The sequence below is a fragment of the Apostichopus japonicus genome, chromosome 23, assembly GCF_037975245.1.
Source record: "Apostichopus japonicus isolate 1M-3 chromosome 23, ASM3797524v1, whole genome shotgun sequence".
Lineage (NCBI taxonomy): Eukaryota > Metazoa > Echinodermata > Holothuroidea > Aspidochirotida > Stichopodidae > Apostichopus > Apostichopus japonicus.
The window spans coordinates 10,017,331-10,037,464 of record NC_092583.1 but is presented as its reverse complement, the minus strand read 5'-3'; the positions used below and the strand labels follow the sequence as shown (position 1 = coordinate 10,037,464).

At 37.3% G+C, this 20,134-nt stretch overlaps 1 protein-coding gene across 3 annotated transcripts in view; it reads left to right on the top strand.

Annotated features, from left to right (window-relative positions):
• The window catches only part of LOC139965036 (mitogen-activated protein kinase kinase kinase 2-like), an 89,804-nt gene that overhangs the window by 33,837 nt on the left and 35,833 nt on the right, over positions 1–20,134 (top strand). For 2 of the 3 annotated variants that reach the window (XM_071967200.1, XM_071967201.1), the window contains exons 3-6: positions 1,818–2,015; positions 13,655–13,755; positions 14,261–14,307; positions 15,881–15,989. In XM_071967200.1, coding sequence (XP_071823301.1) covers positions 2,012–2,015; positions 13,655–13,755; positions 14,261–14,307; positions 15,881–15,989 — 261 coding nt within the window. In that variant the 5' untranslated portion in view covers positions 1,818–2,011. The remainder of the gene's footprint in view (positions 1–1,817; positions 2,016–13,654; positions 13,756–14,260; positions 14,308–15,880; positions 15,990–20,134) is intronic. The other variant, XM_071967202.1, reaches the window with a different exon arrangement.

Below are 20,134 nucleotides of genomic sequence, written 5' to 3'. Positions count from 1 at the left end.
AGGAGAATTTTGGTTCTTGTCAGAAGACAGAAGTTGTGGTTTTTTGTAAAGAAATAATGAAAGATGTTCGTTCAAAATGTGTTTTGTTGTTTTCCGTTGACCTAGTTGTGAGTGTGTACTTGGTGTATGTTTCTCAAAAAAATGTGGTGGATGGGCGGGGTCTTTGACTGTGGGGGTAAACATGAACTCCTATTGGCCTTTGTTGACAAACGGACGGAACAGAAAATACCATGAAGCTTGGTTTGAGTCGTTCATGTCAATGTGAGGGCTTGGCCTTCCTACGTATATTATTTATTAGATGAAGGCGGAGTTTGGAATGAGTTTCTTCTTATTTGAAATGCCATTTTAAGTTTTTGGTTTCACGCTTGTTTCGTGTCTTTATTCCGTTTGTTTCACGGAACATTAACCAGCCTTTTTGAAAGTTTTTGGTTGTCCGCCGGGCAACCAGTACTTCACGATTTGACAAGTTTTGGTTGTCCGGCAGGTAATTTGGTCGTCTCGGACGACCGGACGACCGCTAAATTTACACACTGATGTTCCTGTGTACATGCATGTCGTCAGCCAGTGAACTAGGACATCACAACCTTGTCATTGAATCATGTGTGTGTGTAGACAACTGGAACTAACTGTACACTTCCTAATTGATTTTTTTTTTTAGGAGTATTGCACAGATTTGTTGGTTTCTCTGTGAATTAATTTTTAATAAGGAATCAAAGAAAGTTTAATAGACCTGTGGCATCTAGCCATCTTTGTTCCTTCTATATTTGCTATGATTGAAGGGAATTGCTAGTATAATAGTTCTTCTTGGCCTCCCCCTCCCCCCCCCCCCCCACTGCCTGTCTAATTATGCCTTCAGTTGTTAGAGTAGCCATTTGAGTTATCGAATAGTTTTAACGTCACATTACTGTAGCCTGTAGGTGTTCAATTGATCAAAATTAAGACCGTGACATAGTTGACTTCATCCCAGCATGTGGTCTGACTCAAGGATACTCTTTTCATGTATAATATATCAAGCACATTTCAAAGAAAATCTGAATTTTCCAAAATCGTCGCCATTTGAGTTTGCCATTTGAGTTTGAGATTATGTCACAGAGTTTGATCCTGATTATCTGAGCAATCACACTATGGGAGAGGATTGCCCTTGCACTAAGCAGAACTTCTCATAGGATCAGGCTTCTCTTGCATTCTCAATAGTGATCAAGGCTTTATCGTGGAACAGCATGGAAACACTCATCATCGCGATTATAATTGTGGGGTTCGATCCCAAGTACCCGAACGTTCACACTACAGAGTGTGGATTACCCTTGCAGTAACAGACCTCCCTTGCATTCGCATATCTCGAGTTAGAAACAAATCACTGAGACGGTGTTTTCAAGTAACAGTGTGGAATATTTTGCTCTTTAAGATAAGTTTTACATTTTGTCTGGCACAGGGTACAGTATATCCCTTTCAAGCAGCTAGCCCTGAAAACTGCCATAAATCAAGTCTCCACCCCCCCATCACCCCCTCCCCTGTATAATAATAGGTTAAGGCGGTAAATCATTGGTAGTAATATGAACCATATTTAGTATATATATATATATATATATATATATATATATATATATATATATATATATATATATATACATATATCTATATATATATATATATCTATATATATAGAGAGAGAGGGGAGAGAGAGAGAGAGCAGAGATAACAAACAAAGACAATTTTTGTGTGCAAAATTTGTAGATGCCATGGCATTGTTTTGATATTTGACATGTGTTATATCAATTGTTTTATTTTGTTGTCTTTCTACCTCTTTTCTCCTGCAGCTATGTCAAGATGTGAACTGTTTCCAAAAGATGTGATCTTACTAACGAGCCTCCTGCTTCGCAGTTGACTCAACCTGCCAACACTTTTTTTTTTTCCTCCATTTTTTTTTTTTTTTTTTAAGTCCCCGCTGTCTGTTATTATCGGTCTACCGAACTTTGGATTTCTAATCTGAAAGAGCAAACATGGAGAGATAATGGGTAAGTTAACTTAAGTCCTAATGAGTCATTAACAAATAATTTAAATAGCTTCATGTTTCGGAACCTAGAAAATTTCAGTCTTGTTTCACAGTAAACTCAGGTTCTCATTAAAGTACAAGTTAACTATCTAACAGAATGTGAAACATGCACATTTGGCACATCTTCTAACCCACTGCACTGCCCTTCTACATTGATACATGCTTATATACAACACTTTTCATTCAACCATATCTTGCGATATCGTCGCCCATGCGAAGGGGATTGGTTGGGGAGGGGGTTTAGGGGATATAGGGGAAGACAGGTCACATAAAAGAGAAAAAAGTCAGGAATTTTGCTACCTTGTGATATGTAAGTATGTATGTATGTATTTTAGATCCTCCTGCAAGCAGGAACTCGCGAAGAAGCCATCATTGGCTTATCAAAGCCGCAAGTTGACCGAAGTCAGTCTCTTAGATTCATTTTTTTTTAACGTCCATGAGTATGAATTGTCAATTGTCGAACCTCAAACAGAGGACCTTATGATTGAAAGGCACTGGCGTTAACCACTGAGCTAACACTCCCTTAAGATACGAATATCTTGAAAGAAATGTAAACAGTTCAGCAAGTAAACAATGTCTTATTGTTTATCTCCTCGTTCCTGAAAATGTCGACCTCCTTAGAGATAGGAAGAAATATTATCAGCATTTTCTTCTTTCTATGACGACAACCGAGAGTCGTTGTGCTGTTGTCAATGGGATATGAGAACTACGTTCCCAGCTATTGAGAAGGAGTTTTTGTAGGATACAGTGTTTGACAGTTGCACTGATTCAAAATTTGGATTCCATTTTTTTGTGACCAATTATGCATATTTAGTTTAAGCTTAAGGTGTAGTCCTCTCCTTTACATGTCAAATCACGCATGTAATTCCTTTCCCCCAACCCTCCCCCATATTAACTTTAATACACAAATTATCAAAACTAATCTGTTCCGTGTAAGGCCTGGAATATGTTTTCACTATTTTACATGCTGCCCCCTCACTGGATAGCTGCAACAACTGAATTATTGGCTCCTTAAATTTCCTGGTTCATGGCCTGCAGGGTTTAATGTTGGAGTGGGGGAGGTGGGGAAAGTCACTGAATCGAAGCTTGAAGGACAAGGATTTTTTTATGCTGCTTTCCAGAGGCTCCCCCATCCCCTCCTTCCCCATCCCCTGCTCCCCTCCCCCTACAAATGTTCTAAACTGCAAGTACTTCCATAAATGCACCATCGCAGCAATCTTGAGCTATGTACAGATGGTTGGACCACTTTTACAGTGACCTATTCTTACAATAGTGATAATAACTGTCAGTCTATTCAAATCGGCTGCAACAATGAGGAAGAAAAAAGAAAGGAAAAAAAAAAAAACAAGTGTGAAAAAAATGCGGGTGTCCTTCCGGAAGAGCCGAATACCAAATTTCTGAAATGCTGCAACAATACAGACCAGCGAAGCCTATTAGCTGTAGGACAAGCACAGTCCAGGCTTTTTCTAAAGTTCAAGAATTTAGGGGGACTTTTAATCAGTATGCTCTTGAAAGTGTGACGGTTTGTCTAACACTGCAAACTGATGAATCATTGTCAATGACTGTCCTGGTATATATGGTTGAACAAACATGTATGGCAGGCAGGCAGGAAGTTCCAAAACCACTGCCATTGAAAAGCATCCAAGACTTTGTATTGATTCAGTCTAGAAGAGAACAACAACGTTGGAAAAAACCTTAAAATGCTACTACTCTGTCCTTGTTTGAAGGGAACCTCTTATGGCTGAAGTCAATTGCTTGACAATTAAGATTGCTGGAATTTTTTATTTTTTTATCATTATATCAAAACTTTGTTCTTATAGCATTTTCATATGGCAAAGATATTACTCTGGCAAAAGCAGAGTGAGCTGTCTGCCCCGATGGAACTCGGTGTCATTTGCTACGATACTTCAAAATCAGTCAGAGACTTACTGTAGCATCTGTCCTTGGAACATGTGTATGAAAAATTTGTTAATAGATTATATATATATATATATATATGTATATAAAACACACATATATATATATATATATATTTATATGTATATAAACACACATATAAATATATACAGGGCTTGATATAACTGACAGCAAACGGTCATCGTGCCCTCGATGCTTGTCAAGGTGCCCCTGAAAAATTCACATAACCCACGTCATGCCCTGTTTGGTTTCGCCGTTGGTTCCGGGGGGGGGGGGGGGACCATATTTCAGTGCTATACATTCTGTGTAGTACACTAAATTACACAATGTACAGAAAAAAAGGGAGATTTTGTTTCATTTGTCCTTCCCAAGCACCTTGCTCTTCGACGATCTTTTTACTTTCTCACACATTAAGTCAATGGGACTTCCTCCGTTGAGTTAACTATGTGAGGGAAATCACACAGGAAAATCCCATGAAATTTGTACGGAGGGTGTTCACGAACTTCAAGGAGCATTCACTCCATTTGTAAAGATACAGTGAAGACATCTTTAAAATCTAATAATTTTATTTTAGCACAATTATCAAAGAAAATGGCTTGAGCTGACAAAGTATGTGATGTGTTTAAAAAGCATTCACAAACATGTTGTGTTAAATATTCATTTCTAAACCAATTATAGAAATTTGTTGAGCATCAATATCATGACAGCTTGGATGCACAGGCAACCCCTAAACAGTCGAATATAGTACAGTACTAGCGGTCAAAGTAGAATACTAGGCCTAATAATAAGCCGCACAAATCCGCCCGACACTCGAATATTCCTGGAACATCCCAGATGTACCTACTGTACGTGACTTTCATTTGTGGAGAGCTATAATCATAAGCAAGGAAAAAGCTGTTTCAGATGAAATAGTTGTTGTTTTCATGATTTATGTTTGGATCATTACTCATAACCACCACTATTGCATTATCATAAGTCATGCACGAAGAAAGAAGTAAAGTTCATCAAGGCTGAGTCTTAAAACGTTCTCCTCTTTTTCTTTCTTTCTCCCTCAAACAATGACCTAATTTCCCATTTAATGTTAATTTAAATGACCAAGTTGGTTGTCCAAGGAGATTAAAGGGTTTTTACAGAACTTTTAGTTCATTCATCCTATATGATCTAGTTAAATCTTAAGATAGATCAATCTATGGGTCGTGGAATAAGGTTGGATTCGATATGCCAGTTCTCCCAAAATCAGGTTATTTATTGGCTAAATTGGACATGGATTTTGTCATTTCTTCCAGTCGAAAGGAGAAGGGGCATTTGCATTATTATGGGAGTAGAACGTGAAGGATACAAGTTGAACAGTATAAGCATCAAAATCAACTCACTGATGTGTGAAAGTGAGTGGCTAAGTTTGTGAAAGTGTGGGTCTGAATGCTCCAAGAGACAGTCATTTGAGATTGTAAAAGTATTTACTTGGCTCCTCGCTTACCTGTCTCCTCACAACCTTAGCACCTCATTCTAGAATGAGAAGGAAGGGCAACGACCGGAGGAGCCAGTCGTTGAGGGTGCACAGTGTTATTTATGTGTGTAAATATCTAAACCATAAGTTTTATGATAAGTATTCAACAGTACTTAAAAAAGTCACATGGTATTCATCATGGGCATTGTCATTGATGATGTACATCAGAAAAATATGTAAAGGAAGCCTTTCTGCCGAAGTTTAGTCTCGATATGTCATCGTTCAAGAAAAACAGAAAACAAATTGAGTGCTGGTAATGTTTCTGTTGCTATTTTGGTTTTCAAAATATTCATCTTTATAATATAATAAATCTCAGGAATGCTCCTTTCTTAAAGAGTTAATCGATGATGATGATGTCATCGTTCGTTGGCTCCTCTGTGCAGGCCAAAATGTAGGCTTTAGTTTATAAATCGTATTAACTTAGACAACATATTCTGAAGACATTCAACACCGTTTGCCCTTGACAAATTTGTAATTTGCTTTGTCAAAGTGTTATTCGAGGGGATATAGAACTTATTGTTTTCCTACAGTATTGAGGTTTGTGTTGTGTAAGATCCCAGGAGCTGACCTAATTGTTCTCTGTGTGGTGACCTCGTTAGCCAGTTGAATCCTGTTCCAGCTCTGGTATGAGCTCCTTCAGGACAGGGATTATTGTTTAGAAATCTACGGTATATATATAAATATATATATATATATTATTTTTTTATTTTTTTATTCCTTTAAAAGGCCAGAAAAACACTGCAACGTGGAGTTGAAACATGAACATTTTAACCCAAACCTGAAGTCAAATAAATTAGCAAAAGAAATGGATGGAAAGGAGGGCTTGAGAAATGACAGTGGAGGGGAGGAGGGGGCGGGGAGTAGCTTGTGGACCCAGTTGGGAGGAGATAAAAAAGTAGCATGTTAGCTAAAGATGTGTTGTGACAAAGCAGTCCGGCCCTTTAACTGCTGGGTTTCTTTAAACAGGTCATTCCTCAAAAATAAAAAATGGTAAAAGTTGGACTGTTAACAGTGTTGTTTGACAGTGCTCAGTCCACAACATGTCAAAATCAATTTTTGTGCCATACTCATTCTTTAAAAACCTAGGTCAGACCAGAGTAATTGATGAAATGTGTTAGGCTATTATCATTCTCATTGTAGCACATTCTGTGGTTACCTCTTACCTCTAGAGAAAGACTATGACACTTTTTTTGTGTATGTGAGTGTATGTGTGTGTGTATGTATGTATGTGTTTATAGCCCGGTTCAAGCTGTTGGCAGGTTGGGAAAAATTAATTGAAAGAACTAATTAATTAAACTATGAAGAGATTAGTAATAGTACCGAGAGTAGGCAACAAGAGGGAAAGAAGTTATGTTGTGTTGGAAGCGGTAGGGCCAAAAGACATTTGAAAGGAGACTAAATAAAAATTAAGAAAACAGAGAGCTGGACTTCTGCCGGAGGACTGAGCTAGAGACCTGACAATTGTTCTCTCCCTTTCTCGTTGAATAAAATTTGGGCGATAAACTTCTGACTGCAGATCAGACGTGCTTCTTTCCTGCTGCCTGTACCCATACAGTAGATACCCAATGCACTGGCAAGGTAGCAAGCATTCTCTCTTCGAATAGGCAAGTGTTTTTTTGTCAAAGACAAGGATCAATGCCAGGGCAAAGATTTCATATTTGCACACTGCCAAACAAACAGATGTTATCATGACATATTCCTGACTCCATTATTGTATGTACATAGCACTTTATAACAGAATGACAATAGGAATATTTTAGGAAATCCCATCCAGCCAAAGATAGACAGTTATCAACCTTATTTCATGACGATCGTAAAGCCTACATGAACTTCCGACTGTACTGTGTAACGAGAAGAGTAAACTTTCCAGGAAAACTCCACCGACTGGAATGGTCAGGAATTTGGATGCCACTGATACGAAGGACAAGGACTTCCACGGACTATTTGTTCTTTAAATTGTTCAAGTACTTGGCAACATTCCGTTGGTCTTTAATTCTTAAGTATATACTTATAGAAAGAAGCAAGGCAGTATGGGCTTCCATTACAGTTTGATTTTATACAATTCACTACAGGCTTGGGTAATGTATTGATACAAATCTGTGCAAGAGAAAATCAAGAGGCTTGGTTTTTAAATGAATTTCCTGAAAATATCAATCTTTCCCGGGTAAATTTTCCATCATTCAATATTTCATATTAATTATTTTTCTTTTACTGTATTGTGGGGGGGGGGGATGGAGAAAGTCATAAGGCTATTTTTTTTTCTGGAGCTTTGTTAATTACCTTCAATCTTTTAAAGAAAATTTTAAAGAAATCATTTGATTTTGTTCGTCTCATGTGTTAGAAGGTTCTTGCATTATAATACACATCAGCAGGAAATTAGTATTAACTGTTTTGTTGACATAACTGTATTGTAAATTTAATCAAAATATTGTATGTAAAGATTCAGACATCTGCTGGACAGCTTCTAAACCTTAATGGATTCACCATGCCATGTTACAAGTTACATTCTCAACATAGAGATGTTAAAAACATATTAAAAGAAAAAAGGATCTGATTACATATATATATATATTTGTCTGTTTAAAGGGTGTGAAGACACGTTCAAAAAGAAACTTCTAATGCCGGTAATTTGACCTAGTTTCGAATGAGGTGTAACAGAAGTGTTAAACACCACCATCGATTCCAGAAAATACACACACAGCTTGCTAACGTCCGTAATTAGACACTAGTGTACAGTCAGTACACGCGGACAATACCCACAGCACATTATACAAATGATACAGCGATGGACATCCAGTTAAAGATAACAATAAAGGTATCACGTTTTATTACTGTCTGCATTTTGTAGCGACACGAACAAAAGGTCACTTGCAAGCAACAGAAAGCTAACTTTTTCAGTTGGCCGCACACGGTTTGGGGCGAGTCTTCAATGCCTTTAACATTGTAACCAAGCTGTTATATGTTGTGCTGTGCTGCGAGATAGGTACCATCTAGTCACTCTATCAGAACAGAAAAAAAAAATACTAAATATCACTGGGAATTTGTCCAATTTCATTGAGCCAAGAAAAAAATTCATAAAAGAAACTTAAATTAAAAAAAAAAAACTGAAAACAATTTGATTTTAGGGTCTCTGTAAGATGACAGATAATTGCCCATTGTTCTCTTCATAACAAAACAAAAAAACCAAAAATAAATAAATAAAAACTGATTGAAATAAGTGTTTATCTTTGCAAAGGAGGAAGCAATCAAGATGGGATTGTAGGACAATATGTTTTCATTCAACCAACGTCTGTAAAAATGAATATATATTGTTAAGTGGGAAATTGTTTTTTCTTTGGCCTTTTAAACTGACATTCTAATACTATAATAATAGTATAATAATATTATAATACATCTAATGTGGCTGTGTATCGTTACTTATTGTGTGATGATATTAAGGAGTTCTATTCAATGCAATTCATTACCATGTTTAATATTAGCAAAAATATGGACAAAGAGGAAGTGATTTGAAAAAAAATCAAATTAAAAGACAACTCATTAATTTTTGTATGCGAATGACGGTGATGTGGTCAAAAAAATCCCTTAAAGTTACACAAGCTTCTAATTGGAAAAATTTTTTTTTGTAAATGCATCTCCAACACATAATATATCTTAGCTGACATGGAATACATCCAAACCCAGCTCATTACATGGGCTCCCAGGTTCTGTAACGCAAAAGGGATCACCGTTTGGGATGTTAAACTGCCGGAATCATTTTTAGTATTCAAATTTTGTGTTTACAGCAGTGTTGAAAGCTCTGAGTTTTGTGTGGTATTAATTGACAAAAAGGTACAGTTCCATTGTGGCCAAAACTGCTGTCCAAGTTGACCAGTTTTGAAGCTTGTATTTTTGCTATATGATATCGGATAGATTATATGCCTGTTCTGAGAGATTGAATTCGGGTCATACAACGTGTACCATTGTTCAGCACTTATATAATAGTACATTTGGCTCTGTGGTTATACTGTGTCGCACACACCAGGGCCCCTAACATTGAAGCCGGGATTGAATTGTAAACTTTGATCAAGATGTCTTAAAATGAGTAAACAAAGGAGAGATTTTGATATCTAGTTTTACTGTGTGAATGACAGTATGATTGATTGAATGTCAATAGCACAGTGTGTGACAATAGTCTGTCATAGATTAATGGAGCATATTGGTATGTGGAATTTGATTGCACTAAAAGCAGAGAGAACAAGTGGTTAAAATCACAGTGATATACTGTACAAACTATCAAGATGTTCTTTGGTACATACTTACCAAGAATTCCATTGACAACTCTGTAGTGCATACTTTAATACAAGGTATTCCGTATTTAAACAGAGCTTCAGCGCATAACTACCAAGTATCACTTGCACGTTTCTTTAGTTTGGTGCATTCTTTACCAAGTGTTTCTGTTTAATAGTCTGTTAACAATTCCTTAGTTGATTGCATACTTTTCCATTATTTGGTTTGACAGTTCTTTCTTGAATACTGACCAAGTATTCAGTTGAAAGTTTGCAAGCACATAGTTACCAAGACTTACTCAGTTAATGAAATAATTGGGTTACTGTTTCCTAACTTTTATACATTTTATGAATGCACATAACATTTTATTTATTTTATTTATTATACTCACCATTTTCCTATTTATAAACTAGGGATGCACCGGATATCCGGTCCGGCCGGATAGTGAGAAATTATCCGGTTCCGGCCGGATATTTTTCAAAATCGGGCCGGATCTTTTTCAAAATCTGGCCTGAATTATTCCTTAAAAAGGTGTTGGTATTAACTTAAATCAATGTAAAACTATTATAAAAAATTAATAAAAACATTCAAAGTAAGGAAAAATTAAGTTTAACATGTTTAATTTAATTTTCTCAATGGTCTGACCCACTGTTTCTAAAGATCAACCAAAATAAAATAATACAACTACTGTAATAATATGAAGCTACAGAATATACAACAAATACAGTTTGCAGTGAAATCATTTTCCCGTTTTAAAACAAACTTCATAGGTAGTATGCAGTATTTTTCCAGCAAACAAATTTACATACTGTATCAAGCTTGTCAACAATTATATTGTAGTTATTTTATTAAAGAATGTAGATTACACCACCACTTCAAGTCATATTTAATCATAAATGGGGTCTTAAATTCACCTTCTTTATAATATGCGTATACCTCACCTAAGATTTGCTCCTTGTTTCATACTTCTACTTCTTATTAATGATTTTCTTTTGTGTAATGAAAAAATCCGGTTCCGGCCGGATTTTATCCGGCCGGATTTCATGTACTATCCGGCAAAATCCGATTCCTGCCGGATCCAAAAATTTGGATCCGGTGCATCCCTATTATAAACTGTATTTTATGCAATTTATACTGGAATAAACGAAACGAAACGAAAATCAGTGTTACCTTTGTGTTGGTCTTTAAATTGGGAGTGTGCCCCGTTATTGGGTCTACCTCATGATTCTAACCATGAGTACTGACATACAGGGGCAAAGATGAAGTAAGCCCTCACAGTCCTCACTGCAAATAGCCAATACTACAATTCTATGTTAATAAGTTGAATATTTAATTTTTTGTTAATCGTTACACTGATATTAACAATGCATTGCATTCACAAAGCATTGAGTAATTTCACTGTTTTCACACACTTGTTTGGAACTAAACCTCAGTATTTTAAAAGTCTTAAGATTCTCTCCCCCCCCTCCACCCCCTTTGGTGGACCATTAATAATGTAAACCCCATGCAGCAGCCCCCAAGTAAAACTCCTGTCCCAACCGTTAAATCATTAAGCTCTCCCAATAACACAGCATTATTAAACAAATCACCTTCTGATGAAAATATGTGCACAGCTGATTTTGAAAACAGACAGCAGCTTGTGCGTTGATCGTCTCGGCAGAATATATTACGGGACCTTTTAACACGTTAATTTGAGTGTCTTCCGATGTTGTAACTCTGTAGTGTATAATTGCTGTACGAAATTACCTGTAAACAAGCTGCTGTGTGAATGATTGAAGCCTGATTAGCTAAGCAGAGAAGTAGTGTTGACAACACAGGAAGCCATTGGTCAAACGAGATATATCTAAAACTGTTACATTAGGATGGATGTTGACTTTATCTTCAACTCCCTTGTGGACAAGTTATTCACAATGTTATTAACCCGGTTAATTTGTTGCCGCGTTTAAAAATTGCCGGTTATCAGATCCCAAGAAGGTTATTAATTAAATCCAAAGTGGGAAATGATTAATGTACGAAAACCTCCTTTGTTAAGTACTGTAGCTAAGAGAAATTTCTTTCCAGGTGCATAGTGTATCAGATCAGTAGGATCGGGTACTGTAAATAAACATGAGCTGTTACCAGTGAGGTGGGAAGGGGACAGGGAGGGGGAAGGGAGGGGTGATGTGCATGTTTTAATGTAACACGAAGTGGCAAGGATAGTGACATTATTGTACAGTAATCGGGATTAGATAGTTAATATTTGTGGGATTCCAGGATTAAGCACATGTCACGATATATTGTGCCGTAATCCTATGGCTGGTTTTGAGGTGCGAGCCATCTCGACTGCAGAACATGGACTGACACTCAAATCAGAGGGGTACACCTTCCCATACCCCACCACCTGGATCGGTGCCCCATACAGTAGTATGATGTAGAAATTTAATGAATCAGTTAAAAGTTACTCTACAAGAGTCAGACACAGTACATATATGTATATATACAGTTTGTATCTGCTAAGGATATTTATTTCAGATTTTTCATTTCCTTCACTCAAAGTTGTGGGAAGCTTTGTGACTAGTTTCCTCTTTTCAAGCCTTGTTCACATTTGATGAATAACTCAAAATCCAGGGAGGGATTAGGATCTTGTGTTCTCTCGGGGAGGTAGAGAAAAGCTGACCCTGGACAGTGTTATCATGATCGAGCAAATGAGTGAGAGTGGAGGGGGGATGGGGAGGGGGGTGGGGGGCGGGGTTGGTCGTTGAAAGGTAGAAGAGAACAAAAATGTCACGATGATCATATACAAATAAGTTTGCCTTTTCTGGGCTGTGGGCGTGAAGAGGTGAGAAGGGCAAGTAACCAGATTTCTCGGGTCGGGTCAGAGCTTTTATACTACACCACCCTTGTGGAGTCAGTGGGATCCTCCTCCTGATCCTGAGTATGTGGGCATTCACACTATGAAATTGATCCCCCCCCCCCCTTGTGATATCAGCATCAGGTCCCTCTTGCCTCCTCTAAAATTTGAAGAACAAGGCTTTAAATTTAAAGGCTTCTCTTTCATTATTTGTTATTACCCTCTGGTTTAGTCAGTAGACGAGCTAAAGTTAACCCTGCAGTTTAATTGTTCGTTTCTATCAAATGGTTTAACTGCTAGCTCTGTGTAGGATATATTGCCATGGTAACAAGCACAAGCATTTCCTCAAAGTAGCATTTTGCGTCGGAGTGAAATCGAGTGAATTTGCTTCAATCCTCGACATTTCGTCAGCCGGACAATTTTCACAGTAGTACCGAATAAAACACGTTTGAAGCAAATTTTCAAAGAATTTTGATGTTTGCTTCACTACTTGTAAATGACATGACATAACAACCTTTCATTTGTTATATAGGATTTAACTTTGTAGTGGTAGCATTGGGATATTTATGCATTTCAACAACACAAAAACGTTGCTTTACATTCTGACGGTGCAAGTCACTAGTGTAAAAACTGTCGAAGGTTTCGTATTTGCATCCTGCCAAACAAACAGACGTTCTTGGGACATATTTCAGACTCCATTTATCATGCATGAGCTTTTTCGCGAATTCGCGGAATATCCGTGATTTCTTTTCTTCCTCTGGGACAAAAATTATTATCCTAACACACTGTAGCATACGCAAACTGGAGCCTATTCCGCAATTTTTGCAAAGTTCTGTAATTTTTTATTAACACAGGCTCATCCCTGATTTATGAATTTATATAAATATAACACAATAACAATAGGATTTTTTAGGAAATCCCATACAGCCAAAGACAGACAGTTAACAATCTTCTTTGATGAAAGATCATGAAGCTACGTGCACTCCCGATACTGTAAGGTTTAGAACAGTTTCATGTATTAAATATAAAATTATGTAAACCTAAAATTTGGTTGTATTTTTTTTATCCACCCTCTCTCCAGCTGACAAGAAAAAGATAGAAGACCAAAAGGAGGCCGCCCTTCAAGATATCGCGGATCAAATGATAGGACTCCTGGGAGATGATGATAAAGAGGTTGGAAATGTAATCCTTTTTAAATTTCTAAGATGAAATGTAACATTTTAAAAGTATTATAATATTGTTAATTCACAGCACGTACTCCCTCACCTCATATAACCTATGCATTACCGTATTAACCTCGCTCTAGCATCTGGCAATTGTCTGTATGTGAGTTAACGAGGCAACCAAAAAACGTACGAAAATCACGAAAAATGAAACGTTTAATTGACAAAAAGCAGTTCAAACGTGCAGGACGGCAATTACGGAAGGGAGATGGCCACACTCACATACAGACAATTGCCAGATGCTAGAGCGAGGTGAATACGGTAATGCATAGGTTATATGAGGTGAGTATGTCGCTCGTTAATTCACAAACCAGGTAAGGTTTGGGGAAAGCATTATAACAATGATGAGAGTAAATTTCTTATATCTTTTTTGCTGCTGTTGTAGTTGTTGTTGCAGGTTCCTCCATCTTTTTACTTTCTTTAGTTGTGTTGACCTTGTTCTTCGTCTTTTCTTTGCCCTACAGTACAGAAGAACAGTCAGAGTCAAGTTTGAATTTCAAGATGAAAAAAGGTGGGTTCATCTGGATTAGTGAAATATTTTGGGGGGGGGGGGGTCAAGTACCAGGTGCATGCATATAGACATATGTTTCTTCATGTGTGTGCGTGTGTATGTAAATTGACAAAAGATAGATTTACTTCGCTCCTCGCTTACCTGTCTCGCCACAACCTTAGCACCCTCATTCTACCGCGCCTAGAATGTCCTGTTAACCTTTTAACACTGTGCACCCTCTGTGACCCGGCTTCACAGGTCACTGCCCATCCTTCTCATTCTACCAACCAAAGTGTCTACTTTGTATTTTTCGAGCGGATATTTTCCATCGATTTCTGTCCACTTTTGGTTTCTAGGATCGGAAATTTGCGAAATCCAAGTTTTAAGTAGAGCGTCATACTTGGTTACACTTAGTGCAGTTTTGATCCGGTGCCAAAATTTTATTCCACCTTTGGTCAGTGGCTGAGGGGTGGGTGTTTTACTGCCTCTTTTGACCCTCAGTGATTGACCCCTTGACCGTTATTGTTACCAAGTAGAGCATGTCCTGTCTGAATGGATCCTGGAATTTGGGGTCATCTCTCTCTCTCTATATATATATATCTATTATTATCTTCTCTTTTGTCTTCATGTCTGTTGTCCTTATCTTGTTTGTCTTTGCCCCCCCCCCCCCGCAAGAATCTTTCATGAATTGTTACCAGCAGATTACATTTCTAGACTAACAAAATTTTAAAAATTCTAGCACTATTGCCCACCCACCATTGACCCTAATGATGTTGTTCACACTTGACTGGTAGAAGGGGAAAAAAAGGGTTTACATCTGTACTGTAGACACTATCTGTTTTTATTTATTTAACTCCATTAAAATTGTATCGAAGAAACAGGTTTGCAAATTTGTTTAAAAAAAAAGAAGAATAGAGCATTGAAAATTTTGGGATGCAAGGTTGTCTAGATAGGACTGAATGGTTTAGTGATTTGCTATAAACCAAGACCCAGCAATTGGGGTGGGAGGGGGGGGGTTGGGTGGGTAATCACATGGACCTACTAGTTTAGGTTGAGGGGTATCCAATTACGTGCGTGAAAGTTATACGGCATCAGTCACGACCGCATGTAGTCAATGGACTTGCGATCTAAGGAGTTGTGAGTTCAAATTCTGGCCAGGTCATGACGTTGTTTCCTTGGGTAAGGAGTCTTTAGTATTAATCTCCCTTGCCTGTCTTCACCCAGGTGTGTAAATGGGGGGGTACCCTGTGAGGCAACTTATAAATGGCTTTGGTAAAGGTTTGTAACTGCACTCTGAGGGTAGTCTGTTAAGTGACATGTGGATGTGGGTACACTGTAGTGCCTTGGGAGGGACTGTTTAAATTGTGCACACTTTGGGTGTGAAATAGTTGCCAATGATCAGGGCTTCACACCAGTTGTAAAGATGTGTGAGAAGGTCTTGCACTTGATACAAGACTGTAAGCTTTTCCACTTGAAATTTATAGCTATTACCCTAATGCAAATTTTTCATTGTATGCATAAATATATAAATCGCATCTTTATCTCTTGGAGTGACTCGTCTATCTCTTGTTCATTGATGCTTTTGTTTTCTTAGGGTGGTTCTTGTCCCAACGCCTGTTGAAATCAAGGAACTGAGAAAAGCTGTCCATACTGCCTTTACCAAAAAGAATGTGGAAATGTACTTCACTGACCAAGATGGCTCCGTAAGTTTACAGATGAGAAAACTGATCTCAAACCTCTTGCCGTTCTTTGCTTAATTAAAATGGGACACTCGATCGTTATTATTTTAACTTCTGCACTGTTGCTCTACGGGTGTCTAGAGTGACGCAGTGACCTTTTGATGTTCACCTCCCAAGATGACCGGGCACCTCTTGTAAACCTTTTCCCCCCCCCCGCCCCCTCCTCATACCACCACCCAGAGTGTCTAGAGGTTGGTATTAAAGAGCTTCCAAGATCTCTGCGTATCTCGGCCGGTGTTAACCGTCCATTCTTATCTTGTAGCTTCAGATGAAGAATCTGCTTGTAATAATCTTGATCTTATTAAGTATTGGCATTCGTAAATACCCAAATCCAGTTTTTCAGACTCCCCTTTCAAACTCCCTTTCAAGAAAAGAAACAAATTCATGAGAAAAAACAGATTATCGGCCCCTATACCGTATGTGTGGTTTCTAGTTTTGTTACGTAGAGCTGTAACACATGTTATGCAAATTAGCCAGGCATGTGACCCTGCGGCATCCCTTTCTACTGCACACAGACATTGGCATCATCTATCATTAAATAAATAAATAAAAAACTTTGAGTTGTTTTCTAATATCACAACATTCATGGAAACCTCCCATCGTTCGAATATTCGCATATTACACCAACACTTTATTAACGCTGATGGAAATTCAGTTGACATCAATGTTGATTTTAAGTGTCCAATATTCACGCAGACGTATAAGCTTCCTAGAAATCTGTGGATAATATGACGACTACTTACAAATAGTATTGGCCCAATGCAGCAGTGCTTGCATAAAACTACAAATTAACAAAATCCAACCATAACAATAGTAATAAATATTGTGATAAAAGACCCCAAAAAACTGACTTTGATCCTTAACCTATTGGAATTTTACAACCTTTTTGTCTGTTTTTAGTAACCAGATTTTATCTTGGTCTTGTAGATTTTGGTTATAGATTACATTCATTTTTTTTCTCCCATTCTTCATTAGAAATGAAAATCCATTTGTTTTGTTGAAAATCCAAAATAGATCAAATTTTGTTTGGCTATAGTGCTCTTTATGGTTTTCATTGTTGTCTAACGTTCTGTATTTGCTGTATTTTTTGGTACTTTTTTGGGGTATTGCCCTTTAAAGTTGGAAAAAAAAAATAATAATAATAATAAAAAATAAAAATAATTATAATAAAAAAAATTATAGTAATAAAAAAATAATAATAATAACAATAATAATAATAAAAAATAAATAAATAAAAAAAGGATAAAACTAGTTAGTCTGGAGGACACATAGATTATCCAAAATACCAGGTAGTGTTAACCTCATCCCTCTGTTGACCAGTATCGTAGGCTCAGATGGTCTTAGATATGTAATGTTGGTAGTAGTATCTTAGATCCTCAGCTCTGGCTGCAATACCACACAGCAGACTGCCCTGTAAAGCTGTTAAAATTTGCCCTTACGAAAGCATCTGCTCTTCCTTGGACAACATAATAACGATGTGATGAAAAATTTGGTCTTTATATTCCGTGACTTTTTGTCAGAAAGTGACTGCCTTCTTAGAAAAACGGAATAACTTAGCGATGAGAGAGTGACTATCGGCTCCATCGATCCAGGTAATTTATCAGCCTTGGGAAGGACACCAAGGCAATCTTCAAAATTTTGAATGGGTTCTAAAGGCTTATGAGAGAAAAACAAGTTCAGAAATTACAGAGAACATGGACGGCGTATCATTTTCTTTCAATTGTTATGATCGCAAATCGTTCATTATCAGGGCATATACTGAAAACGTGGCTAATGTGGCACGGCAGTTGTCGCCATAGGTAACAGGTGATTTTTAAAAGGCATTATGGCAAATTGTAGAGCACCAATGGCAACTTGCCATCGGTGCCATCTGTTAATACAAGCCCCGGTTGTGAAATCCTATGTCTTTGCCAGAATCCAAAATCTTTGGGGTTTTGGATGAATGCCATAAATATTTATGTCATACAACTTTGGGTAGGAATCTTAGTTTCTTATAGCCACAGACTATCAGCATCAAAACTCCCTAGTGTACTGCAAAATGTATTTTTGGCGTGGGAGGGGGGGGGGGTGGATGAACATAAAAAATTTCCTTGCTGAGTTTTATGCCTCCTTACTTATAGCCTATATTAAAACAGCTGTGAATGAAATCTGTCGTTTAAAGCTATTCATTGAATTTTGAATATGACTTAAAACTTAAGAACATGCCCCATCTAACAGTAGGTGCAAGGGTATTGCCAAGCCTTTGATATTTTTAGTGCAAGTACAAGTGCCATCCATCCACCAGTGGGCCGTGCCCTCCTACTCCTCCTCAAGTACGCAGAAATGGCGTACATTTTTTTTTTCTAAAGCAACTTTTCTAAACTGATTATTTGGTGAGGTTTCTTTGAGCCTTTCTTTTATATACTGAATTAACACTTTTTTGATATTCATATTTTTTTTAATTATAAAATAAGATTAATATCATCCATGGCTATAATTTATAGAAATTTCAAGAAGCTACTGGAGCCCCCAAAAAAGTTTCAAAAGGCATCTTCTTTGATTTCCCATGTCTCCTCTCACCGGGTCTCACCCTATTTTTGTTCTCTCGAAATTGTCACGTTTGAGGTTTGAGGTCACAAAATTGTTGCAGTTGAAACTCAGGTGAAGATACACTTTCAATCTCTACAGTTGGCTGGCCGTGCCTATAAATTATGACTTCACTCCTCTGGTAATGTCATCATATTATTACCATAGTGATGAAAGGTTCACAGTCTGGAGACGGATGATAACCTCCCATCAAACTTTTCCCCTTTTTTATTTTTTCTTATTTTTTTATAAAATAAATTTTTGAACATGTTTTGAAACATTTGGGGGTCAGAATTGATCACTCATCTGCAACTGAACCTCAATAAATTTGATTATAGAACCGGGTGTGTGCCTTCTTCAAGTTTATCCACCGTGCATGGGGACTGTTAAAACATGAGCTGCATTGACTGTAGATGAACCTAATATTTAGGAACCTTGATTTATGATGTGAACGGTTTATCAACCGTGTTTGAATAATATTTGTCAAGCTTTTAAATGTCAGGGTACATTGACAAAACCACAACACAAAGGCATTCCAAAATGATTATCTAACCTTTCACACAGTTTAATTGAACAAGGAAGTAAATCTTAAACAACTTAACCACTTAATGGAATAAAGCAGACAACTTATCAGGCATGAGACTCTTCCGCGGAAACGCGGATTTCCAATTTTTTTTTTTTTTTTCATTTTTGCGTTTTTTCTCGTAATTCGCGTTTTTTATTATTTTTTATTATTTTTTTTATTTTATTTTATTTTATTTATTTTTTTTTTGGCCAAACATGCTGGACTGTGAAGGGAAGGAACACCGAATTTGACCAGTGGTGGAATCAAGTAGCACAAAGCAAGCAAAAAAGCCTTTTTTTGGTTCAAAAAAGCTAATGGATAAATTATACAAGCAGAAATTCCACACTTTTTTGGCGAGTTACGTGGTGTGATAGATTCCATCTAGAGTCCACCATTTTGCATTTAAGCCCTCCTTACCTGACAAAAAAATTCTAAAGGGGAGGGGGACCCACCTCCCCTTAAACCCCTCCCCCAGGACGGCGATCGATAAATTTCAGATTTTTTTTCCCCGGCTCAGTCTCATCCCTGACTTATGGTGATCCATTTTCAGGGTTATATTTTGAATGACTTTTCATCGCTGTAAAAGTTTGTTTATATTTTTTAATTGGCCAAGTGTAATATTTTAAATATGAAATAGTCAGACAACCGGACATCCCTTCGAAAATAACTCTCAATTTATATCTGGAAAATATGATCCAAAAATGATCAAACATAGAAATAAGTTATCAAGAATATCAAGAAATAAGTTACAAGAGTAGAAATATTTGTTGTACCCCAGCAAGGCCCCCAACGCCCCCCCCAAACAACAAGTGTCATTATTTTGTCTTTATTACACACCCTCTTAAATCGCCCACAACCATACAGTGTATGACCTTAGTTCTGAGTGCCACATGTTAATACCAACCAGTGGCTGGTAATTTCTTGTCATGGAATGCTTGGAATGTGGATGTGTTCTCCTCCTTTTTGAGTACGTGGGCAG